Source organism: Carassius auratus, chromosome 49 (genome assembly GCF_003368295.1).
Source record: "Carassius auratus strain Wakin chromosome 49, ASM336829v1, whole genome shotgun sequence".
NCBI lineage: Eukaryota > Metazoa > Chordata > Actinopteri > Cypriniformes > Cyprinidae > Carassius > Carassius auratus.
The window spans coordinates 12,942,746-12,969,267 of NC_039291.1; the positions used below are offsets into that span (position 1 = coordinate 12,942,746).

General features: G+C 36.7%; 4 protein-coding genes across 5 annotated transcripts; 2 read left to right on the top strand and 2 right to left on the bottom strand.

Moving 5' to 3' along the window:
• Positions 1-2,396: 2,396 nt before the first annotated feature.
• Positions 2,397-4,743, bottom strand: LOC113065961 (thiosulfate:glutathione sulfurtransferase-like). The gene is made up of 4 exons (XM_026237493.1): positions 4,364-4,743; positions 3,135-3,257; positions 2,889-3,051; positions 2,397-2,763 (listed from the first exon to the last, which is right to left on the bottom strand). The coding sequence occupies exons 1-4, from the start codon at positions 4,488-4,490 to the stop codon at positions 2,709-2,711; spliced, it is 468 nt and encodes a 155-aa protein (XP_026093278.1). The 5' UTR covers positions 4,491-4,743; the 3' UTR covers positions 2,397-2,708.
• Positions 4,744-9,268: 4,525 nt separating this feature from the next.
• LOC113066284 (importin subunit alpha-5-like) lies at positions 9,269-18,662 on the top strand. Of its 2 annotated transcripts, none has more exons than XM_026238148.1 (14): positions 9,269-9,418; positions 10,324-10,457; positions 11,601-11,714; positions 11,808-11,907; positions 11,990-12,084; positions 12,976-13,107; positions 13,195-13,283; positions 13,361-13,460; positions 14,430-14,593; positions 15,170-15,248; positions 15,339-15,464; positions 15,895-16,022; positions 16,139-16,314; positions 16,929-18,662. In XM_026238148.1, the coding sequence occupies exons 1-14, from the start codon at positions 9,304-9,306 to the stop codon at positions 17,114-17,116; spliced, it is 1,740 nt and encodes a 579-aa protein (XP_026093933.1). In that variant the 5' UTR covers positions 9,269-9,303; the 3' UTR covers positions 17,117-18,662. The 2 variants fall into 2 exon arrangements, with proteins under 2 accessions (XP_026093933.1, XP_026093932.1); XM_026238147.1 differs by having other exon boundaries at positions 9,289-9,418; positions 10,321-10,457.
• A 552-nt stretch (positions 18,663-19,214) lies between these two features.
• LOC113066287 (protein FAM162B-like) lies at positions 19,215-22,447 on the bottom strand. Its single transcript, XM_026238150.1, has 5 exons — positions 22,230-22,447; positions 20,950-21,033; positions 20,550-20,661; positions 19,633-19,741; positions 19,215-19,548 (listed from the first exon to the last, which is right to left on the bottom strand). Exons 1-5 carry the CDS (start codon positions 22,279-22,281, stop codon positions 19,432-19,434), a joined length of 474 nt encoding a protein of 157 aa, XP_026093935.1. The 5' UTR covers positions 22,282-22,447; the 3' UTR covers positions 19,215-19,431.
• A 155-nt stretch (positions 22,448-22,602) lies between these two features.
• On the top strand, positions 22,603-26,292 carry LOC113066286 (coiled-coil domain-containing protein 58-like). Its single transcript, XM_026238149.1, has 5 exons — positions 22,603-22,861; positions 24,838-24,963; positions 25,119-25,265; positions 25,349-25,408; positions 25,488-26,292. Exons 1-5 carry the CDS (start codon positions 22,727-22,729, stop codon positions 25,536-25,538), a joined length of 519 nt encoding a protein of 172 aa, XP_026093934.1. The 5' UTR covers positions 22,603-22,726; the 3' UTR covers positions 25,539-26,292.
• Positions 26,293-26,522: the final 230 nt, after the last annotated feature.

Sequence of the window (26,522 nt, forward strand, 5' to 3'; positions counted from 1 at the left end):
ATTTAACATGAAGATTAATAAAAGCTTAATGAACTGTTTTTCAAAGTTTTTCAGCTTGGTTGGGAACCAACATATCCAATGCTAGAGAAAACAAATTTTGTCTAATTTGATTTTTGAGGTACATTGCCTTGTGACAACTTGCCCCAGTTTCTCTCACACTGGTGAGATATGAGGTCAGAAATCAGAAACAAGAGCAAACGAGGGACTATAAAGTGAAATAGAAATTTGGAATATGGATAAAAAATGACAGCAAATAAACACCCCGGGCATATTTAGGTCCCCTGTGGTAAACAAAGAAATTAGTTTTGGGTTTTTTATTTTACAAACCAGCTCAGAGATGTGGACCCCATTATAGCTGGGGTGAAAGTGACACTGTCACATTTATCATAGTCTGTTCTCATCATTCAGAGAACAAGGCCCAGGCTCAGACGAGACAGCTACCGTGTGCCAAATCCAATACATCCAAAGCTGCAGCTTACATCTGATGGACTATATAGGCTACGGTCTATAATTCCACAGTAACAGAGCTATATAAAATGACACTCAAATAATTCTCTCCAAGATGAATGAAGGAAGGTCTGTTGATTTGATTGAATTCCAATGAAAAATGTGCCAGCCTTGATCTGTGTTCAGTATCAATCTGACAGCTATTTACTAAGGTGCAGCCGACCACATCCAAACAGGCAGCAGTGAAATGAGCATCCGAGCACCTGTGACTGTGATATATGGAATACAAGCTATGTTAATATAGTACATTTTCCTTGAATCCTTTTTTATAACATCGTTATTTTTCTAATATTGCTAAATGGTGTTTAAATTCTTATTTGTGCTTAAAAAAATGTTATGTACATTTATTGAATTGTTGTCGTTTGGCACACCTGCGTCATGACGTCATCGCACGTTTCAGTAGGTGGCGCGCCCGTGATGTGCTTCATTCAGAGTAAATACACCATCACAGAAGTCATCACGGCTGCGCTCTCTTTTTAATTTTTCATGTTTATCATACTTCTTTTCAGGTAATCGCAAAATAAGATGCACAAAATAGACTTCTGTTTAAACATAAACTTTAGTGCGATACTGATGATGTATGTATGTTAAAAGCAGTTTGGTCCAATATACTGATAGTATGTCATGAGTTTAGAAGGCCTGAGCACATGGATAGCGTGAGTGCCTCGCGATTAGCCCGATAGCCATTCTATGTCATACATGGCCAGTATGGAGTTATTTGTGTTCATTAACGTTCATGGTGTTGTGGCAGACTTATGAGTTATGCATTACGTTTATCTTGATCTTTCATGTGTCTTTATTATAAAAAATACATTGGATATGAGTAAGTGAACAGCGTTTAGCAGTGAACATGTGGTTAATATTCCAGCTGTATTCGTGTGTCATCAATTTATTTTCTGTAATTTCATCGTTAAGGGTAAATATTAATTAAGATGTTCTATATCATTTGGTGCTTATGTGTACATTCTGAATACTGTATCCTGTTTCTAGAAAAAGCATGCGATTTGAGTGTCACAGTGTCAGTTGTAACTGACATGGCTTTTTTTTCTGAGACTACAACATGTGAACATGTGATAGTTTGTTAACCAGTTGATTACATTTTCTTATTCCTTCTATTGTAATGGGAAGTGTTTGAGGTCACTCATTTTTTTTACATTCAGTTATTACTGGGAAAGAGTGATACATGTGTTCATACTATATGCTGAACTTTTGTTATATGCATATGTTTGTTTTATTCATTCAGAGTAAATACACCATCACAGAAGTCATCACGGCTGCGCTCTCTTTTTAATTTTTCATGTTTATCATACTTCTTTTCAGGAGTACTACATGACCGTCAATGGCTGCTTGCTGGTCATAAAACGCTCCCTTATGGGCCTTATTTTGCCTAACTGCATTACTGCCACCTAGTGGTAATAACGCAATGCAGAACGACAAACTAAAATGCACTTATGAATTAATCACTATCCAGTGCCTTTGTGATATTTTAATGAAGCATATTTGTAAAGCATATACAGACATTTAGTTTTTATAGCTCAGTTTCGCTAGTTTTAATTGTCATCATTTAATTTGATCTTCTATAGTATTTCCAGACTATAGGTCCAAATCAATATGTACTGATGAATTAAGCACTCTCTTTTAATATTATTTTAATTAAGCACATTTGTAAATAATTTTACCTTGCAGTATATTAGATTATTGGTCCAGATCAATATTCAGCAATGAATTAATCTCTGTCCAGAGCCTATTTAAAATTATTTGCTGAAGCAGATTTATGAATATATATTCACATTGGTTTTAACAGTCCAGTGTCTTTTTTAAGAAATAGTTTGATCCGTCTGGTTCAATAGCAATTTATAAGTATTTATCTGGAATAAGGTTGCTCCATCAATTTTCTAAAAATCAACTTTATTATTCATATCATATCAGTAATTAATGAGTCTTTAAACTATATCAATATTACCTCTAATACACTGAGTAATTCATATTCACATATCAATGAAAACACATCTTAATTAAACGTTTCATATATAATATGATGAGTCATTAAAATAATATGCATATTCACATTTTTGTAAATGGTTTTCTTCAGTTTCAACAGTCAATATTTAATTGTATTTTCTATTTCAAGATTATTGGTCCAGATTAATATGACTGTTGCAGTGATGTGGTTAATTTAAAAGGATGCTCAGTAGGTCTTTTTACTTCTTCTCACGCTGTTCCCAATCAATGTATCCGCCAGCATAATGCCGTGCCCTAAAAAAGACAAAGAAAACAAGTAGTGCCTCTAACAACAAGGAATATTTAATTAATAGGATCATCCACGTAATATGAGTTCTGGGTTTACAATGAGATCAGTGTGTGTGTTTTCAGTAGCCTACTTAGAGAATCCCAGACGATGACCAATTTCAAGAGCAGTCAGACTCCTTTTTCCACTTCGGCAATGGAAAACTATGTTATTATCTTCCTTTTCAGGGGCTTTCACTCCAAACTGCAGTTGAAACTGTTGGGGTGGGAGTTTCAGTGACTCCTCAAGCTGTCCCACTGACAGACAAATGAAAAAAACTGAGAGTGAGTGTGGATGCAGAAAGAAGAAACACAGATTCTTCACTTGAGTAGTGGCTTACAAGGAATGTTGACAGAATCAGGGATCCGGCCAGCCTGGAATTCATCTGTATTCCTGACATCAAACAGCTGCACGCTATGCTTGGCCAGCATGGCTTTGAGCTGTTCATATGTCACAGCTGACACTGAAAGTGTAAAAATCAACCAAAGACTTATTCAAAATGATACCACCGCAAGATCAGGGTTATTCTATTATTGGCAAATAAAGTTCATTAATTAATACCAGTAAAAATTATTCAACATAAAAACAGCATTTTACAAAAACTCCTGCTTAATGCTTAGTAGACACATAATGGCTGTGTGTTTGGTTAGTGGGAAACCACACTTTAAAACACGAAGCAGTCAATAAATAAATATATTCACTTGTATAAATAAATAGTTCACTTGACAGATTGCCTTGTGTGTTTTTTTTTTTTTCTTCGATGAATATCATGGTTAACTATCAAGTAGAGATTGCTGGGAGCTGGACCAAAGTCCAAAGTTCCTATATAATAAATGGCCCTTACCGATACTATAAATAAGAATATATTTTAGACTTCACTAAAATATGACTCTTTATCTTTTATATGTAAATAAATGGATCCTTTCAATATAGCATTTTGACCTGATTTATGAACAAAATGACAAATAAATACAATTAATGAATCAATAAAAACGTCAATATTCTCAACAGTATAACTGTATTGTAACTATGTATAAATATTAGTTATATTCTTTTACCCCATCCCTCCTCTAAATCAATAACAAATCAACAAATAAATAAAATAAATGACAATAAATGAATGAATTCACTTAAAGACCACACACTATAATGTATGTTTCTGTGAATATCATGGTGATTTATCAAGTAGAGATAATTGGGAATTGGACCAAAGTCCAAAATAGACAAGCCATTCCCTGACATAGCAGACTTGACTAAAATAGTTATCTTTATTTTTTGTATATATATATATATATATATATATATATATATATATATATATATATATATATATATATATATATATATATGTTAATAAATGGCTCCTTTCAGCTTTTAAATGATATTATGAGTCACTTATATTTGACCTACACTTATAAATACAATGACAATAAATGAATGACTTCAGACTTCACTGAAATTCGCAGTTTAAAAAGTAGGCTATAACATCTTGCAAAAGTTGATCAATCTTATCTGCAATAATTAAATGCACTCATTTTGAGAGATAATTTCTTCTGCTAGCAGCTCTACCTGAATCAGGTTGTCCGTGATTGACGGTGGAAGTCTTCAGTCCGCATGCTGAGATAACTCTACCGTGATAAACCGGTTTATTGAGTGTAAACACGCACAAACGACGTAAAACCTGAAGAGATGCCATTATTACTGCAGTCACAATGACAGAAATGTCGGTCTGTCGGTTAGGCTACTTGTTTATACGGAGGGGAGACGACAAGACAGATTCTCCTGCCCTCTAATGTTACCGTTAAAGAACAACTATAGACTATTTTCAGGAAGGATTAAGAGGGTATTAAATTAAATAGACCTAAATCTGATGTGATGTCTACAATCTAGCTTCAGCGTTTCGGGATTTCTGAGATAAAACAACAGAAACAGTGTTGCGCATCGCATTATTTCATTCAGGTTGCCAAATCCCTATTATTGTTGATTATTAGCTTTGAAAAAATGTGTGCAATAAATAATTGATATTATAAAACTTAACATGGTTATACTGTATTGTATTGCACTAAATCTTTAATATATGTGAATATTTCTTTTAAATATAGTTTTTCTTTATTTTCGACTTATGTACCTATATCTTTTGTTGAACCTAGTATATTTATAGATTTGTTTGTGTGTGTGTTTGTGTGTAATTAAAGAGAAACACTCCCGAGGTGTACCTCGTTACCTGTAGATTTGGGCGGGAATGAAACGTCCCTCTCCAATGATAAACATTTATTAGTCCTAAAAAAACACAATAAGAGTCCCCCGCTTCAATGGACTCTTAACGTGTTTACTTCGCCTACATTTGATATTTTTCTCTTCAGAAAAAGCCTAGACAGAGCTTTATTTTGTGTAAGAGACAGCCTTGATTTTATTCCCAAATGAATGAATTAAGCATTTTGAACGAATTGATTGAATGAAAGGATCCTTTATTAACACACTGATTTAGTGATTTAGTGGCAAGATTATTGTCATAATTCAGGTATTTCATTTGATTCATTTTTCTGTATTAAAAATGTTGTATAAAACATTATTCTCATTTCATTATAAATTTGTAATTGCTGTGTAAATGCACGTTCAGCTGTCAGATCAGCATTAAACTGTAAATACATCTAAAAGCATCACTGATTTATTTGATGTAAGATTTTCAATTACTGTTTAAGAAACATTAAAAATTACAAACAAAAGGTCAAAGGTAAAAAAAACAGTAATAACAATAATAATAATAATAACAACAATAATAATAATAATAATAATAATAAATAACTTTTAATCAGTTGCCAATTATGGGAAAGTTAATTTCTGACACTGATGACACTGGCCTATTGTCTGAAGTGTTATTCCAGAGTTCAGATATGTTCTTATAACTTCACTTTCAAATCATAATGTCAAAGTCACATTACACTAAATTCAATCACTGAAACAAGCACTTTGACTAAAAAAATAGTCCCATGCCAGTGGGAAAATTTTCTAAATGTCTAAAAAGAGCTCTCTGAACAAAACTAATAAAATAAAAATAAATAAATAGATGGGCTCTGAAGGTAAATTCTTTTAATATCTGTCGTATAAAGGTCATCCTTTGTCCAGATGAAGGGGCGCCAATAAGCTCATACTGGCACTACATTGCAACATTTGAGCAGGGTTGTGATTATCTGTCTGTCAGTGCTTTGACAAGAAAAGTTTTTTTTATGCAATAAAGCTAAGTTCAAAAGCTAATTAAAAATATTGGTACAGTAAATAAAGTTCACAAGATCAGTATTTTGTTTAAGCAGTATTTGTGGCAGTTGATAAATCATGTTTTTCGAGATTTGTCCAAAAGGTGTGCACTTCTGCAGCAATGCATTGTTTTAATGTTTGTTTTTTTACGGATGTGTCAAAATGCTGAATCAGTTAAAGCTGCGGTAGGGAACTTTTGACGCTCTAGCGGTTAATAAACAGAACTGCTTGCATCTTGCGGAAGAACATTGTAGCCGGAGCTACTTCTCTCTGTTTATGTCTATGAAGAATCACAAAGGTACTGGGTTACTCCGCTGCGGTACCCCTGAAGCAATCTAAAATAGTCCGAATATAAACACTTATTATAGGTGCACCCTTGTGATTCAGGACCAGCTAAAAACACGGTTTGGAAAATGGATTCATGGTGTACTCGCTTATTACGTTAATTTTTCTACATATTGAACACAAACAAAGTTACGGACCGCAGCTCTGATTGGTTGTTTTTTACCAGGAGCGCATGACTTTCTGCAAATGACAATAGGACCACTGGGAGGAGCCAGAGGAGCTTGAATTTTTTCACAGATTATCTGTCTCATATTCTACTGTCAGGACATAATGACAGGTTTAATAAATATGTAAAAAAATATTTTTTTACAAAAGTTCCCTACAGCACCTTTAAATCACTTCTAAAAGCACTTAAAGAGAACAGCTTCATTCTCATAGAGGGAAGAGCGTCATATTATTTACAGGAAAGTACATGCCTTAATAAGGATTAGCTAAGGATTAGCTGCATTGATTACTTTTATACCACTGATCAGGCTTTTATATGTAGTTTAGGGAAACAAAGGGTTTACTGAAATATAATGCAATAACTGATACTTTAAATCAATGTTTCAAGCAACAACAATAAAACAATTGAACAAAAAACATAGGATAGTTACATAGGGTTATGTAGGCATCTAGTGGCCACACAATTATATTACAGCTAAAAAGTGTGCAAAAAGTTTTAAGTCAGTTTACAAATAATGCATTCAGATTTGTGGAACTCATAATGCTGAATTTCCACAAATTAGTGTTTTTACCATGACAACCAATTTGAATATGACAAGAAACTGGTGTCTGAAAGTAATATAATCTGGGGGAGTGCCAAATAGGGATTTGGCCTAGGGCGTCAAATTGGCTAGAAAAGGCCCTGGTTAGCTATAATAGATCAGGTGGAGTGCCAAAGGACCAAAGGCTCTGCCTCTGTACAGTTAAGAGACATTCATTAATCTGGCTGTTTGATGAAGAGAAAGAGATCAAATGTAGCAGAAATAAACATGTTAAGAGATAGACAGGGATAAAAAAAATTAATAAGGAACTTGAATATTTGCTGATTGGTCAACCAAATATTATCACATAATAATAGTCCTAAAAAATAAATCAAACATAATAATAGTCCTCCACTTCTATTGATTCTTCACATGTTTATTTCTAGTATGTTTTATTTCTTTCTCTTCATCAAAAAGCCAGATTAATGAATGGCTTAACCGTACCTAGGCAGAGCCTTTGGTCCTTTGGCACATCGGCAGGTATATTATAACTAACTATCAAAATCTGTTTGATAAAGCTGCAGCACAGGGAGAATGTATTGTAGTGAATCACAGATCACTAACAATTTATGAGAACATACAGTTATAACTTTTGTGTTAGACAATAAGCTGCATTTTAGACAAAGGAGGAACTAATATAAAGTGACATGATGTGACATACAGCCAAGTATGTTGACCCATACTCAGAATTCATGCTCTGCATGTAACCCATTCAAAGTGCACACACTTACCATGAACGCACACCCAGAGCAGTGGGCAGCCATTTATGCTGTGGCAGCCGGGGAGCAGTTGGGGGTTGAGTGAGTCATGGTATTGCCAGCCTGAGACTTGAACCCACAACCTTAGTGTGAGGAGTCAACCTCTCTAACCACTATGTCATGATTTCCCCATGTATCGAAATTACTTTTTGTAATTTACCTTCACAGCACATATATATTAATATAATATTACGTATTCTTTTTTTCTTTTTTTTTAGCTTTTTTTGGTCATGTTTAATGTTAAATACTTACATCAAATAACTTAGAATAATATGACAATATGACATTTATTTACAGTTTAATGCTGATCTGACAGCTGAACGTGCATTTACACAGCAATTACAAATGTATAATGAAATGAGATTAATGTTTTGTAAAACATTTTTAATGCAGAAATATGACTAAAATGAAATGAAACCTGAATTATGAAACTAATATCGCCACTAGGTGGCGGTAATTCAGTGTGTTAATAAAGTATCCCTTTATTCAATCAATTTGTTCAAAATGCAATTTGCCTGCTGCGAGTCATTCACACAAAGATTCTGTGACTTTGGTTTAGTTGTTTGAAAAATGTTTTTTGTATGCCATCAGTTAGCTGGCCAATACTCAATATTAATTAAAGAAACTTAGTTTATTGTCTAAAACTACCTATGTTCACATACATTTATATTGGTCTATGCCTGTCTACAAAGCATTCTCCCCACGCTTCAGTGCGTGGTGCAGCTTTGCCTCACAGATTTTAATAGTCGATTAGCTATGATATTTCAGGCAGTGTTTCAAAGATGTAGGCGATTAGGTAGTTGTTAGTGCAGGTGAGAAGTAAAGTAATATTTATGAAATTAACGAATATTTCACAGGATGCTGAATTTATGCCTACACAAAAGAAAGCTCTGTCTAGGATGTGCCTCGATACGGTTTGTGTCAAGCCATTCGTTAATCTGGCTATGTGATGAATAGAAATATACAAAATGTAGTAGAAATAAACACGTTAAGAATGCATAGAATCCATAGACTGTAAGATAGAATCAGAGGACTCTTATTATGTTTTTTAGAACTAATAAATGTTTGGTTGACCAATCAGAGGAGAGGGGTGTTTCCTTCCCGCCCACATGTAGAGGTCGAACACAAAAATTGAGCCTTTTTTTTTTTGAACAAATGAAAAACTAAAAGGTGCCTTTTATTTGTCATATTTCAAGATTAAATTAAAAAACGAATGATCGGAAGATGATTACCCCAGGTGAGCAAACGTTTTGTCTACACAAGGTCTACACAAACACAAAAAAACTCTCACCCCGCGACTACCCATATTTATTAGCTCACTTATTTTAAAAAAAGAACCAGGTTTATTATAAAAAGTGGACATGGCAACACCATTATACATAACTGGCAACACCGAGAACCAGACATGCGCTTCGCACACAATGTTCTCTCCCAGTGCGCATGCGCAGTATCACTGTACCGGCGGAGGCTGAACGGTAGCAGCTTAAACGACGCAGGGATAAAGGAGACCGTTTTGACAGGTCAGTGCGCCACTGTAGATTATTAGTGTTTGAATGCTTTATGCCCTCTATATGATGATAAATTCAAAAGATAGAAATGTTAAACATAATTATAAAAACTGCAGTCGGACAACCTTGTTGGGTGGGTTAGCAGGGGAGCTAACAGAGGCTACTGCGCAGATCTGGGAGGGGGAGGCGAGTCTGGCGTTAAGACGATATTACCAACAAACCCGCTCTTCAGTCGATGATCACTACCATGTGAGGAGCTAAAATTACATTTTATTGACTCAAATCGATCGCCTCCGGTTCTTTGGTGCAATGTACGGTTGGATTGATGCGTTTGGTGCGGTGTTTTTAGGTGGAGACGGTTGGATGGGTTTCTCTCTCTCCCCTTCACTGCGGGCTGAAGAGCCACTGCCCATGAGTCTGGCTCTGTTTCTCACCAATATCTTCATATTCTTTTGTCATTTAAGGGAAAACAACAAGTGGTGAATAAAGTTAATAATATAACTATTAGATATCAACGTACTTTCCCAGTTGGTTTATCACAACATTAAAACAATGATTTTGTTGAAATATTATGCTAAGTGACAGAAGAGGTTCTTTGAGTAGGTTACAGCTCAGACTGCATTAGTATGCTATATATATATATATATATATATATATATATATATATATATATATATATATATATATATATATATATATATATAATTGCTTCTGTCAGATCTGCGTTTGTTCATTCTTATCTGGCATTATGTTATGATTGGTGTGTGTCCACTGCTGATGGAAACAAGTGAGATTAAATGATCTTTCAAAGCATGTCATCTAGCTGAGATCAAGCAACTCTTTTTTTTTTTTTTTTTTTAAAGAGTCTTGGTGATTCTTCTATAGCTCATCTTGCTTTGATCATGTCTTTCCAGCAGGCAACATCATGAGTCAGGGGAAGGACCATGCACGTCTCAAAAGCTATAAAAACAAATCACTCAACACGGATGAGATGAGGAGGAGGAGGGAGGAAGAAGGCCTGCAACTTCGCAAACAAAAGAAAGATGAACAAGTAAGAGAGCTGGAGTGGCTTTGTGGATCTTGGCTTTGTGTCTAGTTATCCTACTATAGGTAGTGTCTTGATTTTATTTTAAATTTATTTTATATTCACTACGCCATGTATTTACGGTCACATTTGATTAATTTGACAAATATTAACCCAAATATTTGAACAGTACTGTATATTTATCAGTTTTTTCTGTTGTCTATTAAAGGGTTAGTTCACCCAATAATCAAAATATACATTACGGTTCAAATATTTGGGTTAATATTTGTCAAATTAATCAAATGTGACGTAAATACATGGCGTAGTGAATATAAAATAAATTTAAAATAAAATCAAGGGTTAGTTCACCCAATAATCAAAATTATGTCATTAATGACTCACCCTCATGTCGTTCCAAACCGATAAGACCTCCGTTCATCTTTGGAACACAGTTTAAGATATTTTAGATTTAGTCTGAGAGCTTTCTGTCCCTCCATTGAAGCTGTGTGCACGGTCTACTGTCCATGTCCAGAAAGGTAAGAAAAACATCTTTAAAGTAGTCCATGTGACATCAGAGGGTCAGTTAGAATTTTTGGAAACATCAAAAATATATTTTGGTCTAAAAATAGCAAAAACTACGACTTTATAAAGCATTGTCTTCTCTTCCGGGTTTGTTGTGAGATTTCAAAACATTGCAGTTTAGTGATATCCGGTTCGCGTCCGCAATACGCATTAATCCACAAATGACTTAAGCTGTTAACTTTTTTCATGTGGCTGACACTCCATCTGAGTTAAAATAAACCAACATCCGGGAGTAATTCATTTACTCAAACAGTACACTGACTGAACTGCTGTGAAGAGAGAACTGAAGATGAACACCGAGCCAGATAATGAATGAAAGATTGACTCGTTCTACAATGTTACTGTATCAGATTGGAAAAAATGCTTGAACAAAAAGAATAATGCCTTGTATATAAAGCTGCACCATATTTACAGCTTTTGAAATAGCCTGCAAATGCCTTACTTCTAGTTGATTCTACAGGCGAAAATATGTTAACAGTAATAAATAAATGACTTGCTTGCTCCTTCCAAGGAAAGAAATGCAACATTAGGACTGTTACGTGGCACATGTTGGTATTTTTATTGAGCACAATTTATGTGTTCTTACAGCTGTTCAAGCGCAGAAATGTGGCCACAGTGGAGGAGGATGGGACACTGGAGGATGATGGGATGCTGGACAGTGGATACTTGGAATCGCAGGCCAACAATATGGACCAAATCACGGTGACAAAGATAAAACAATAGTTAATCACAGTCTTTTACTTATTGATGAAAAAAATAGAGTATGACCTTTTCTGTCTTTCCATTGTATTACAGGGAAGTGTTATTTCTGAGGACATGATACAGATGATCTTCTCCAGCTCCCCAGAACAACAGCTCATCGGAACACAGCGCTTCAGAAAGCTCTTATCTAAAGGTGAAAGACCCCAAAACTCAGGCATTTGCATAATCCTATTTATGATAAAAGGATGCTAATTACATCTTTGACCCTACATTAGAGCCTAATCCCCCTATTGATGAGGTCATTGCCACCCCTGGTGTCGTGGAACGATTTGTTGAGTTCCTGAAAAGAAGAGAGAACTGCACGCTACAGGTGAGCCTAGTAAGCTGTATCTAAGAGTGCTTTCACACTAGCACTTGATGCGCACCCGAGTTCGATTGATGTCAGAATTCGCTTCGTTTCGGTAATGTGAACGCTGTCTTACGAAACTCGGGTGATTACCCGCAAACTGTCCCCGAGTCTGCTTAAAAATTGTGGTCTGGGTTCATAGGAGCTCTGGTACGGTTTGCTGCTGATGTGAACACAATCGTACCTAATCGCGGAAGTGAACCGCTATTAATTACATATTATTTGATGAAAATGTGTGTTTCACTCACTTTCCTGACGAGCGTGACTGACGCTCTGCAAGCAGAGAGCTGTATATCTCATTTCTGTTCGCCTTCAGCTATCTATATAACATTTGCTGTACATCCGTAAGACTGACGCAAGTGTCGTTATGTACCGAAGCTTTGTAAACAAAACAAAAACTTAAATACAAAAGTGTTGAGAGTAATGTTATGCATTTGCCGCCTTCTCCTGCACCGTTGTTATTAAGCAAAGGGGTAAACAGCTGCTGGCTTGATGATGCAAACGAACTGCAGTTCGCACCTAAATAAAATAATATGAATGCAGTTCAGCTGGGGGTGGGGGAGCCATCAAACTCTGGTTCGGACCAGGCAAGCGAACCAAGTGTGAAAGCACCCTAAGTGATATCAAAATGAACTATACAGCCTAGAAAAAGAGGAACAGCCTGCAGATATAGCCCCTAAATCACATCAGCAAGACAGCGAGCAACCTGGCACAAATCTCAACCATCACATGCTCACACTATTGTAATGTTCTGCAAGTCTTCTCGCTATCGTCATTTAATCCTCTTGGCTCAGGAATGGTGCATTAGTGAATGCTTTTCTGCAATATGGTGACAGACGTCCTGTTTCTGTGCAGTTTGAAGCAGCGTGGGTTCTGACTAACATTGCATCAGGAACATCCCATCAGACACGGGTGGTCATCCAGGCTGGGGCGGTTCCCATTTTTATTGAGATGCTCAGCTCGGATTTCGAGGATGTACAGGAACAGGTAAACGTCTCGCTGAAAGGGCACAAATGGGTACAGTTACCTGTTAGTATAAAAAAAAAGGACTAAATTTGTCTTTTTCCACTGTAGGCGGTGTGGGCTTTAGGCAATATTGCAGGTGACAGCACTGAGTGCAGGGACTATGTTCTGGACTGCAATATTCTTCCCTCTCTAGTACAGTAAGTCATGCAACCATATGCTTTAGAACAACCTTACTGTTGAACAGTTGTTCTAATGATACAGATTCTTATGACAGGTTATTGGCTAAACAAAACCGTCTGACTATGATGAGGAACGCAGTTTGGGCTCTGTCTAACCTGTGCAGAGGAAAAAACCCACCCCCAGATTTTTCCAAGGTAAAAGTCACTTCCTGTTTCGTTGTAGTTCAGTGCAAATTTTTGTTCTCTGGTTTTACAATACACATTGTTCCAAAGTACATATTCAGAAATGGAAGCGTATCAGTAAATTATCCCTTAAAGCCTGTTTTAAAAAATTACTTGTGTAATGTATTTTGAAATATATTACCATAAATATTCGGTATTTAAATTAGTTATTTAATATAAAATAACTAATTTCCCCCTATTTTTTTCATTTAGATTACCCTTACCATTATTTAACGCTAATTTTAAACCCTGTTAATGTATGCTGAATATAATTTTTAATGAATATCTATTTTTCATGTTGTACATTATATTGTTGTGTAGCAATTCAAACAGATTAACCTTAGTTAAAAAAAAAACTTTAATACAGTTGTTGAGAATTTTAAAATCTTAGACTTAGAATTTAGATTTTATATTCTTATTGATATCTCACTTACAACATGACCTAATAATGCAAAAAAAAAAAAACAATAATGCCTTATAACACAATGTTCAAAAGTTTAAAGTCATTGAGATTTTTTTTTTATTAATACTTTTATTCAGCAATGGTGTGTTTATCAAATAAATAAATGAATAAAATAATCTTCTGGATTAGTGTATGTAAATGAGGAGAGCATTATAGATGAAAAGTGCCAAGCAAATGACAAGCAAGCACACAAACAGCCACAGTCATACTTCATTTCACAAGCCACAAACCTCAGTGGTATTGCCGTGGGTAGCATCTACACGTCATCATGATCATGTTTGCTCAAGCTAGAACATGTTAATTTAAAATTTAGTCAAAATAAGAATTTTTGCTTCTACTACAATGACATGGATTAATTGACATCTTTTATTAAATCAGCATAAATCAACATGAACCTGATAGTTAAGTAATTTAATTAAACCGCAAGATTGTACACGCCTTTAAAGTGAGATTCAAGTTGTATTTGTCTTTTAATGCAGGTGTCGCCGTGCCTCAGCGTTCTGTCCTGGCTGCTCTTTGTCAATGATACCGACATTTTGGCTGATGCTTGCTGGGCTCTTTCTTATCTATCTGATGGTCCCAATGAGAAGATCCAGGCTGTTATTGACTCGGGAGTCTGCCGCAGACTAGTGGAGCTGCTGCTGTAAGAAATGAAAAACAGATGGAAAGAATAATGAATAGCTTAAGCAAGTGATTCTCTGAGGCCCCAGTTATTGACAACAAAAATTTGAAGACCCCATGACTCTTCCAGATTTTTTTGATTTCTGCATACCAAAAAATATTTTAGAGCTTGGCATACCTATACAAAATTATATTTAAATGCAAATGCAGAATTAAAAGATTTCATAAATGTATATGACATTATACGCCTAGAAATTACACATTTTTTTTGATATCCAGGTTTTCCAAGAATTTGGAAACACTTGTTCCTTAAAACAAGTCGTTGAATTAAAATAAGAAATATTATTAAACAATCTAGTTTTTTGTTGTTGTTTTAACTGTTTTAATGATATTAAGTTTTATTTAAAGTAATTTTAAAACCATTTTGAGACCTTCCTGAAAGTTTGCCGAGACCCCTAGTGGGCCCAAGCCCCTCCAGGTTAAGATCCACTGGCTTAGGCTTTTAAGATGGCTTCTTTACTTTGTATTTTTCTGGGCACTACTTAAAATCCTTAAGAGTAAGAGCAGTTTTCTGAGGTCATGTTTCCATGTGTTCCAGACATGCAGAATATAAGGTGGTGTCTCCTGCTTTAAGAGCCGTGGGGAACATAGTCACAGGAGATGACTTGCAGACTCAGGTGAAACAACTGTATTTTCTTTACTAATCGCAGTAATGTTGTAGCTGTTACATATTTTGGGCGTAACATCATTTGTTTTCTCATGAACAGGTGATTCTTAACTGCTCTGTCCTGCAAAGTCTTCTTCACCTGTTGAGTAGCCCGAAAGAGTCCATTAAAAAAGAGGCATGTTGGACCATCTCCAATATCACAGCCGGGAACCGTGCACAAATACAGGTACGTGCATGTTTACACAGTTAACACACAAATGTCAGTTTGCATTTCACACCTGGCTCATTTGGAGCATTTGTCTTGGAACCTGGCATGTGTTCCACCTTCGTTTGGTTCATTTGGGCATATTATATACATGGCACTCGAGTAAACAAAGGGTCTGAGATCAGCTGAACAAGATGGTCACTGGCCAATTAAAAAATTTATTCTAGAGTGGTTTGCTTGTGGTGAGAAAGCAATCCAACCAAACATGCATAAAGACATTTTTGGTGCACTTTGAAATGTTGCCTTATGAGCTGAACTTAACCAAGAAGAAACTGCAACATCGTAACATTTTAAGTCTTTGTTTCGGAAAGAAATCAAATAACCGTGCAGGTCTCTAAATGCCCTAAATGTCGGTTTCTCTCTCACAATCTTTGTTTTGATCTTTTTTTAGATGGTGATAGATGCAGACTTGCTGCCCCCATTGATAAATATTATGCAAAATGCAGAGTTCCGTACAAAAAAGGAGGCAGCATGGGCCATCACAAATGCCACATCTGGCGGTTCTTCTGAGCAGATTAGGTAAAACAAATTACTGCTTTAACCTGCTATTAACATGCATTTCTTGTGAAAATTTGTGATCCTATCACTTCCTGCCTCAGCGGCTTTATACTTCAATGCTTTAATCTTCTCCTCAGGCATCTTGTTGAGCTTGGTTGCATCAAGCCATTATGTGACCTAATGACGCAGATGGATTCAAAGATTGTACAGGTGGCTCTGAATGGCTTGGAGAACATCCTAAGACTGGGTGAGCTGGAAGCTAAAAGAGGAGGAGGAATCAACCCCTACTGCGCCCTCATTGAGGAGGCATATGGTATGTTAGCCATCACACTTGCTAAGTCCAGGGATGTGATTTTTCCCATATTTATATAGATTTCCATATATCTAGATTTTCTGACCTGAGAAGAATATGACCCACCCAGTTGCGTAAATTCATGGAAAACAAATGAGCGGCTTGATTCCCAGTAAATGCTGCTCCAAACAAACACCATATATGAAAGAATGCAGTGAGAATCATCTTTAAATCTGTTTTCAACAAAAGAAAACTGAAGTACAATATGGGCTTAAAGGGATAGTTCACCCAAAAATGAAAATTAGGTCATTTAATAACTCGCCCTCATGTCGTTCCAAACCCATGAGGCCTCCGTTCATCTTCGGAACACAGTTTAAGGTATTTTAGATTTAGTCCAAGAGCTTTCTGAATATTTCAAAAATACATTTTGGTCCAAAAATAGCAAAAACTACAACTTTATTCAGCATCAAGGAGATAATTATTTTTTTAAAATGCTTGATTTAAATTTTGAACTTCCTTCAAATGTTACCCTCAACAACTTAAAGTTGTACAAAAGTAAAACTGACTAAAATTAATGAATATGGCAACATAAAATATAAACAAAAAATAAAACCAATTGTGTTGCTTTCCACCAGGGTTGGACAAATTGGAGTTTCTACAGGGCCATGAGAACCAGGAGATCTACCAGAAGGCTTTTGACCTGATCGAGCGCTACTTCAGCACAGAGGATGAAGATCCGGCCCTGGCACCTGCCGTTGACCTCCAGCAGCAGCAGTTCCTTTTCCAGCAGTGTGAGGCTCCCATGGAGGGTTTCCAACTTTAACACTTTCCTCCACCCCCTTCTTCTCAAAGCAATCCACCCTGGAGGGTGAACAGCACACCACCCCCACACCCCCTGACCCAACAGAGCAAAGGTTTTAACATATGAACATTTTAATTAAGGTGCGATATACAAGAGCGTGTGTTGCCGGTCAACCCATTTCCCCCCTCTTGTCCTACTTCCCTGGCCCGGTCCAGAACGATAGCGACTTCCTCTCCTGATGCAGAAAACGTGACCAGTAGATCTTTTGACTTAAATATCCAACTTCCTTCATTAAACTGTCATTCAGCCTTTCAGAGCACACATATCCCATCAGTCCCTCATCCCGATTCAGGAAAACTGCATTCAGCGATGACTTAACAGATTCTGGGAAAGCACAGCTTGTGTGACGTGACTGCAATATGGACTTTGACAAGGGATCTGCTTTCCATCTGTTGTAAAACACTGGACTGACCGTGTGACTGTGTCTGCATGTCTCTAAAATATCCCCACCCAAAAAAAGTCGCAGCCAATGTGCGGCGAAAAACTCAAACGGATGTCTGCTAAAAACAAGGCACTTTTACCTTCTCTTTTGACCCACACAACTCAAAGCCGTACTGAGGGGTCCGGGCTTTCTGACTGATAATGCCAGTTAGACGTTCTCTTACTTTGACTAGCGTTCAACATGTATTCCGACAGTGACTGAACTGTATAGGCTCCGCCTCTCCTTTTAGGGTTACACATTTGCACCTTTGGAATTCTGGGAGTTGGAGTCTTCCTGCTCACCGAGACTGCTGGACAGACAAAAAGACAGGTCCTGTATCCTGTGCATTAGACCATTTGATACTTCAAGAAGACAATTTCACATGAGCATCATCTTCATTGGCACTTTACGTTCAGAAAAGACACCCTTTGTTTAGATTCGAACCTCTGTAGTCTGTTTTAGGCCCCCAAAAAGCTCAGGATATTGGGGCGAAGAGGAATGGTGTGTACCTGCATTATGGGATTTACTTACAGAAAACACTAAGTATTTAAGAGAGCTGCCTCATCCTGGCTGATAAAACTCCAACCCTTTCAAAGCTTCCAACATATTTTAACAAGCTGTTGAAAATTGAGCTGAAAAGGCTTTAGCTTCCTGACGTGTGTGTGAGACACTTAAATATTAATGTCTAATCATGCTGAATGCACACACACATTCAGACACACCAAGTGACTAGAACGCAATACAGAAAAATACAGAGCAGAAAGTAATTCTGTTTTGTTGTGTGGTTTTTATTGTATTTTTTACGAGGGTTAGAATCTCTAAATACCGAAGGTGCCATAATCCTCATTTTAAAAAATGGAGGTGGAAAATGACAAACAAATGGACTTTAAAAGAATTTATCAACACCATTTAAACTCAAGATTCCCTGGGTATTAGCTGAAGATATGATTGTTTACTCAAGTTTTCTCATTTCAATGTCAGATTCTTCCCAAGAGACGACCAGCTCTTTGTGTTCAATACTGCTGTCGTATTGAGATTGTGTAACTGTTCTCTGTTACGCCATTTGCATAAATGCTGTTTCATGAAGCTTGTGGACAAGTGATTTAATTAAGAGACTCATACATCATTGCTTCATTCACAAAATTTTGAATCATTATGCATTTATTCATGTACACTCAATCTTTCTGAACTAATGATTTAGTGCTAATAGCTATGCTATTTTACTTCTGGGTGATCATTTTAATCAAGCACAGGCAAACATAAGCTTTAGGAGAACCTTAAAGGAATAATTCGCTCAAAAATGAAAATGTGCTGAAAACATAATCACCCTCAGTTCATCCAAGATGTAGAGTTTGTTCATCAGAACAGATTTGGAGAAATAAGCATTACATCAATTGCTCACCAGTGGAACCACTGCAGTGAATGGGTGCCGTCAGAATGCGAGTCCAAACAACTGATAAAACTCAGCTGACATCTTGTGAAGTGTAAAGCTGTGCCTAAATAAATACTGTTTTTAAATATGTAAATAATAATATTTAATTTAAGCATTAGAAAATCAATGTAGAGCTCATATAGTTTTAACATTATTACTTTTAAATACAAGCTACAAAATAAGTTAACAATAAGACTTATCAGAAATATCAGTGGGACACCATTTTATTTTTTCTTAATATGTATACATACAAAAAAAAAATAACAAGGAAAATCTAAAATCTTTATTTTATATACTACTCTAAAAAATCAGTTTACTATGCAAAGGAAGTCCACCGGAGTTCCCATGGTGTGTGGCGTTTAACATTAAATAACTGGCTGTTGTATGATCCACATGAGCCTTGTGAGCCGTGATGGATGCATCTCACTGGGCTTTCTCTGCAAGCGCAATGGCTGCCTCCTTTTCTTTCTGTGCCTCTTCTCTCCATCGAGCCTTCTTCTCCATGTTACGATTGGTCAGGTTGTCATTCCGACTCGCCGCCTGTCATTGAAGATGGTGGTTAAAGGATATGACAACCATGTATTACACAATTCTTAATTTAAACAGCAGCACACTTTTTATTACCCGTTTGCCAGTGACGGACATCACGAGGCATGCCACGATGGTCAGTGCCATCATGACATAGCAGGCCTTCACACGCAGTCTGTTCCTGGCGGCATCAATCATCTCAAATCTGAAAACAGCACGGTACTTTCATAAGTATAGAAAACACCATTTCATTAAAAAGTAAATCCATGAAGATACGGAAAGGTTTTGACCTGTATTTTCATATTCGATTTCAGTGCCAATACTAATTCAAACCGGTACATCATATTTTTGAATTAATGGTTAAAAGAACTAGCTCACTAGAGTCATTTCTTCTTAAATCGGGCTTCACTGGTAGCGCTGTGTGCTTCTGATTAACTAAAATGAACCAGTTCATAAGAGTCATTTGTTTTTGAATCGAGCATCACTGATCCAATACACATTATTTTTGCGTATGACAACTTAATTGAAAGATGCTTATTGACATTATTTCAAGGTTTTTTTCAAAGCAGACTGAGAACTTAAAAAAACAATTCATTTCAAATTTTATTTCCTTTGCTGTGACATGTTTTGTCACAGAAACTAAAAGTAACAGCAAAGTAATTTTTTAAAGAATTTGAAGAATCTGGATCATTTAAATGAATCATTTCTTTTTCTTTTTATTCCTCATAAAAAAATTAACTATGTATTGTGGGTCACAGAGGACTTGCCTGCTCTGTTTTGCATCTAACATCACTGGTTCCACTCTGATCTCCCTCCAGATACCATGAATTACACTAATTACCTGACAGTACACTGTGAGTAAATCTCGTTTGAACCTCACAGCAGACGCCTCTTGTGTTCCACCAATACACTGGCAGAACTTCAGCCACTTGACTTCATATACCAACTATATGCTCAGAATTATGCCTGGAGCTGGGGGTTTCTATCAATGTAAACAGGAATAGCCCACTTACGATGCAAACTCTGGAATCTGTTCTGCGGTTTTGAATCGCCCGGACCACACCAACATCTTTTTATCCCATTCTGTTGGTCGGTAGCCTGGTACTTTAAACCCAAGCCCTGGTGCTAAAAGCAACAAGGAGAGAGGAAGCACAAGGTAAAAGTTAGTCCATTTTGTTCAATCTGATCCTTGTAGAACAGTCAAAACAGGAACTTAATTACACTGTTACGTGCATGTTTATTCTTGCTTTTAAATTCCTTCTTTGAATTGAAAACCTATAGAACAGAATGTGCTGGAATTCTGCAATTAAATTAGCATGTAAAAGTGCTGTGTCATGCCAGGTGCTTTGTCATGGCATATGCCCCGCCTTCTAATGCACGTAGGTAGAATTGAATGGATATTTGAGTGCTGACCCTGGTTGGGTGCGGGTACCCCCTCTTGAGGCTTGCTGCACAGTCGTCTGCTCCCTGTGGTCATCACACCTCTCCTCACCTGCCCTATAGGAGGAAATTAAAGGTATAGTTCGGCCTAAAGTGAAAATTCCCTCATTTACTCCCCCTTTTGTTGTTTTAAAATAGTTTGACTTTCATTCGTTAGTGGAACATTTTTAGCTGAACTGTCCCTTTAAGTTTGTCATGGTGATACATTTCCACTGTATGATGATGTTTATACAACACAAATGTGCTTTTTCCTGTTACATTTGCACTAATACAAGTTTAAAACGTTTTTGTTGTTTTGTTTTATTTTCCCCCCAGATGAGGAAATGTATTTAAACTTTTGATTTATAATTTTAGACGATGTGCAAGTTATACTTAACTGTTCCCGCAAAAACACCACAACTATTCCACCAAAATACAGTAATATATATATATATACACACACACACACACACACGTTACAATATCCCAGGTTTGGGTGTGGAAGCTGATTTGTGTTACAGCTAGTTAAGGTGTAAGTGGGGTACTATATAAGAACTTAAACTTTCAAATGGGGAGAGTGACTTGTATATCCTTTTCCTTTAAACTGGTGGTGTGGTACTTTCTTCCTGAAACATTGTTACGCTTCTTCCTTTCTCCTAGACTAGAAAGTGGGAACGTTACACACACACACACACATATATATATATATATATATACATATATATATATATATATATATATATATATATATATATATATATATATTTGATGACATACAGATCGGTCCCACATTACCACTGCTTTTAGTTATATTATTTTTATAATATTTATCACACACACACACACGTGTGTGTGTGTGTGTGTGTAATGTAATTTCCATTATGATGACATACTTAACTATACCACGTAAATTACCACAGCTTAAGACATTAATAACATAATGAGTTTATGAAATATCTACAAAATAACTTTTATTTTACTGGAAATTAAATTTTTGTAAGGGAGAGATATTGTTGTAAAATCGTAACGTTACTAGATTAAAAACATTAATCAAAAGTTATTAAATATATGCAACAAACTTTAAACAATCTTATGAATCCAATCATGCCAATCTCGAAAAATGAAACTGCGTCACAATTTATTTATAATCATTTTTTCACCGCTAGTTGTATGTGGATAAGTGTTGGAAGAATGCCAGCTGTGCCCAGTGTCAGAGCTCATCATCTTGCTGTCTGACAGCGTTTAAAACAAACATCACACGAAAAAATACTGACCTATTAAAGTGCCAAAGACAGCGCGAGGCCCCCTGATCATGTTGAAGGTCATGACTCCTGAAGAAAAATATGATGAAAGAAAATGACAATTTTAAGCCATGAAATGGTATCCAAAAGACAATGCAAGGTTCAGTTCCTCAAACTAAAGTCAGTCAGCTCGTGTTCTTTTACGAAAGCAGAGTTGCCGAAACACTGACTGAAGGACCCTGAGCACTGAGCAGCCGCCTGTTAAGGACATACTTATGTAAAGTCAGCGTAACACGCATGCAGTTGTAAATGGAATAGCTAAAAGTAAAGTTAAATAAAATACATAATATTTGCATTCCTGTAATACATTTCGCATAAATCACCTGTTGGATTTTACACGCTCACATTTAATCCTGGGTCCTTTTTTTTATCTTGAGAAATAATTCTGCTACACAATCTCTGTTAAATTGTCTCACGAGAATATGAGCATGCGGTAATACTCAATAATTACATGTGACGTTGTTTAGTAAATGTCAAGAACAACAGTTTTTGTAGTAAATGTAATTCAGGCAGTTTTTAGACACCCCCAGCTCACAGGACCTCTTCAGTCCACTATGGCGGCGCCCGGTGGAGTTCTGAACTGTGAAGACATTTCAATGTTTCAGGTAAAACGTGTTTAAGTTGTCAGCGTTCAGGATAAAACCATACATGATTTATAAACGCACACGGATTGTTTTAAGCACGTAGCTGTGGTGTTAACGCGAATGCTGGGCAAATGACTGACCCTCGTGGACTGTTACAAGCAGTAGTGAAATTCAATGAGCAGCAAAGCAAACATGAGCGATTAAGCAACTGTGCTGTTCCTTATAAATATAAATGCATGCATTAGACGAGCTATCATTTATACACAATACAAAATACAGATTTTTTTTTTCTTAAATCCATTAAATATTTTTGAGGTACACTATTTCTAAAGTAATCCTAGTGTTACTCGGTTAATATAAACTCATAAAGCCGCATGCATAGTAATTGCACTATAATTAGAAAATGTAGTTTGAAACCGATTTTGTCACACTGCAGTACTCTGCTTGAAATGTTGTCAGCTACCTATGTATATGTTATATTATAAAAATATATTTTTAAATGTAATTTGCAGTGCTTAAAGTGGGCTGGTGATACTTATCATAAGCCTTTCATAAGTTGTAAAGGCTTTTATTGGAAAAAAAATATGAGTCAATATTAACAGTGTTGACCCTTGTTCTTCATAACCTCTGCTTTGCTTTGGCATGCTGGATAGTAGCTTCTGGGCCAAATCCTGACTGATGGCGATCAATTCTTGCCTTATTAGTTCTTGGAGTTGATCACAATTTTTGAGCTTCTGCTTGTCCAGTCGCCTTTTGAGGACTGACCACAGGTTCTCTATGGGATTCAGATCCAGGGAGTTGCCTGGCCACGGATCCAAAATTTTAATGTAATGATCTTCGAGCCACTTCTTTATCACTCTTGCTTTGTGACATGGTGCTCCATCATGCTGGAAAATGCACAGATCATCACCAAATTGCTCATGGATCCATTCGTTGTTCATGGCGGCAGTGGCTCAGTGGTTCATGTAGGTTGTCTACAAACCGAAAGGTTGGTGGTTCGATCCCCGGCTCCACCTGAACAAGTGTCGAGGTGTCCTTGAGCAAGACACCTAACCCCAGCTGCTCCCGACGAGCTGGATGGCGCCTTGCATGGCGCCTTGCATGGCTGACACCGCCGTCGGTGTATGAATGAGTGTGTGAATGGGTGAATGTGAGGCAACTTGTAAAGCGCTTTGGATGGCCATGTGGTCTGTTGAAAGCGCTATATAAATGCAGTCCATTTACCATTTACCATGGCAGTGTTTTGGGCAGAATTATGAGAGAGCCCACTCCATTGGTTGAAAAGCAACCCCACACTTGGATGGTCTCAGGATGCTTCACTGTTGGCACCACAAAGGACTCATGGTTGCGTACACCGTTTCTTTTCCAAGCAATCGATTTTCCAGATGTCCCAAACAGTCTGAAGGGAGCTTCATCAGAGAAAATAAGTTTGCACCAGTTTTCTGCTGTCCAATCCTTGTACTTCCTGCAGAGTTTCAGTCTGTCCTTGATGTTTTTACTGTAGAGAAGTGGCTTCTTTGTTGCCCATCTTGTCACCGGGCCGATGTCCAAAAGTCTTGGCCTCACTTTGCATGCAGATGCTCTCACAGCAACCTGCTGTTATTGAACAGTGAATTATTATTTTTTTTTTGTGAAAAGTAAAAAATCTAGAATGTGAATGAACACGACTACAGCTTAAGCAGCAAACTTTGCCAAACTTTTGGCCATGACTGTAGGTTTAGGAGTAGATGTGGGGTGGGGGGTTATTTATTTACTGTGTGTATTTGGCTTGAAAGCATGAGTGTTTCATAATGAATGCAGGTGAAGGTGTTTTGGATTATGTGCTAGTCAGTGGTTTAGTTATTCTGAATGGATCCGTAAAGTTGCATGTACAATCAGTTTAAGTCAGCAGGTTTAGTGTCTTTTGGCGTCTCCCTGTGGTTTTATTTTTGGCTCTTATTTATTTATATTCATTTATATACATTGATATGCTGTACATCTCTCTTTTTGACCTGTAGGAAGTATTAAAAGTGATGCGCAACATAGATGACAGAATTGTCCATGCCCTCAATACCACTGTGCCCACTGCATCCTTTTCAGGCAAAGTGGGTGCCACACAGACCTGCAAAGAACTTTATGAATCTGTATGTATCACAGTAAAGAGTACTCTTTAATAATCTAAAATGATTATTAGAGATCCCCTATTTTTGTTCTTGACGTATGACTGGTTTTAGTGTACTGTCGTATACTGTGATGTATTAATTACAAGCCCCTTTCCTCTACTGCCTATGCCTTTCAGCTCATGGAAGCTCATCTTTCTAGAGATAAGGCTATAAAGTCATGTATTACAGAGACCTCTGCTGTCGTTGGGCAGTTACGTGAAAAGAGGGCAAAAGATAGCGACAACTTGTCAGTTATCAAGCAACTCAGGAAAGAGCAAACTAAGGTAATGCCTTTTATATATACAGTATGTACTTGGGTTACAAATGGTTGTTGATTTCTGTATAATTTTTCTTAATTTCCCTACAGTTAAAACTCATGCAGTCTGAGCTAAGTGTTGAAGAAGTGGTCAATGACCGGAGTCTGAAGGTGAGTTATTGAGTGTCTCCTATTGATTACGAGCGGTTTTCATTTAGAAATATTTGTTAATGATCATGTTTTCCCCTAGATTTTCAGTGAAAGGTGCCGAGTTCACTACATCCCTCCTAAGCTCAAGTGATTAATACTTCCATTGTCAACATAAAACCACAAAGTTGTTCTGAGGAAAACACCTGGAGCTGAGCCTAGACATTACCACTCACACCACAAACCCTCCTCCATCAGTATGCTCTGTGGCTTTGTGTTTCTACAGTGAAGAAACACTACGGTTTTCCAAGTTCTATAAACCTTTTTGTATAAATAGTGTACAAAAGTATTTTATAAACCATGAAATGTTTTCCAATTGCTGAAACTTAGTCTGTTATTTTATTGCAATACAGAGATTGATGTTCATTTGACGTGAAGGTGGAGACTTTAAGATTATCGATCTGTTCTCAGACATTGACGTGGCCACCTGTGTCAAAGTTTAAAGCTGAGGATTTCCAACCTGGTGTGATGGGAAAACATAACTGTTTCTCGAGTTGGCGATTTCGTATGAATTTGTATGATGTGAATTGTATGAATGTATGATTTTTAGACAAAGTATGCATGAAGGCCCACCCCTAAACATAACCATCACTAGGGCATGGGCAGATCGTGCAAAAAGCATACAAATTATAAATTCATACAAATTAGCCACTAATACACCTATACTAAAAAAGGGTATGAATTGCCATGAGATAATTTTGGGTTTTCAGTCTTTCAGATGCAATGACCCCAAAATATAATGATCATTATGTGAGAGACCATCCTGTATACTATACTATTGAACGTATTAGATCTTAAAATGTACTTAAATATAAATGTTCTCAAATATATTTTTTTTTACCCTTTAACCTATTTTATTAACTTTTTTTATTTATTAAAATCTTATTTTTTACAATGTATTTCTAAAAAACTCTCCCATGCACCCTGTAGAATTCCATTGCTGCCCCTGGGGGTCCCAGGACCCCACTCTGTCAAACCCTGGGTTAAAGCACCTTTGATAAATACCTAGCTCACATAATCCAGCACTTTTATGATAACTTGAACAGCAAGTAAAATGTATCTTAAAGAATAAACACAA

What these genes read in the sequence shown, in the direction of transcription:
- LOC113066286 (XM_026238149.1), top strand. Translation starts at nt 22,727, where the DNA reads ATGTCAAGAACAACAGTTTTTGTAGTAAATGTAATTCAGGCAGTTTTT. An exon ending in AAGACATTTCAATGTTTCAG is followed by an intron (nt 22,862 to 24,837) that starts GTAAAACGTGTT and finishes TTTGACCTGTAG; the next exon opens with GAAGTATTAAAAGTGATGCG. An exon ending in TCAGGAAAGAGCAAACTAAG is followed by an intron (nt 25,266 to 25,348) that starts GTAATGCCTTTT and finishes ATTTCCCTACAG; the next exon opens with TTAAAACTCATGCAGTCTGA.
- LOC113066287 (XM_026238150.1), bottom strand. Translation starts at nt 22,281, where the DNA reads ATGACCTTCAACATGATCAGGGGGCCTCGCGCTGTCTTTGGCACTTTA. An exon ending in TGTCTTTGGCACTTTAATAG is followed by an intron (nt 21,034 to 22,229) that starts GTCAGTATTTTT and finishes TTCCTCCTATAG; the next exon opens with GGCAGGTGAGGAGAGGTGTG. An exon ending in TGTCCGTCACTGGCAAACGG is followed by an intron (nt 19,549 to 19,632) that starts GTAATAAAAAGT and finishes CTTCAATGACAG; the next exon opens with GCGGCGAGTCGGAATGACAA.
- LOC113066284 (XM_026238147.1), top strand. Translation starts at nt 9,304, where the DNA reads ATGCGCTTCGCACACAATGTTCTCTCCCAGTGCGCATGCGCAGTATCA. An exon ending in AAAGGAGACCGTTTTGACAG is followed by an intron (nt 9,419 to 10,320) that starts GTCAGTGCGCCA and finishes ATGTCTTTCCAG; the next exon opens with CAGGCAACATCATGAGTCAG. An exon ending in GAGATGACTTGCAGACTCAG is followed by an intron (nt 15,249 to 15,338) that starts GTGAAACAACTG and finishes TCTCATGAACAG; the next exon opens with GTGATTCTTAACTGCTCTGT.
- LOC113065961 (XM_026237493.1), bottom strand. Translation starts at nt 4,490, where the DNA reads ATGGCATCTCTTCAGGTTTTACGTCGTTTGTGCGTGTTTACACTCAAT. An exon ending in TCACGGACAACCTGATTCAG is followed by an intron (nt 3,258 to 4,363) that starts GTAGAGCTGCTA and finishes TTACACTTTCAG; the next exon opens with TGTCAGCTGTGACATATGAA. An exon ending in CATCGTCTGGGATTCTCTAA is followed by an intron (nt 2,764 to 2,888) that starts GTAGGCTACTGA and finishes TGTCTTTTTTAG; the next exon opens with GGCACGGCATTATGCTGGCG.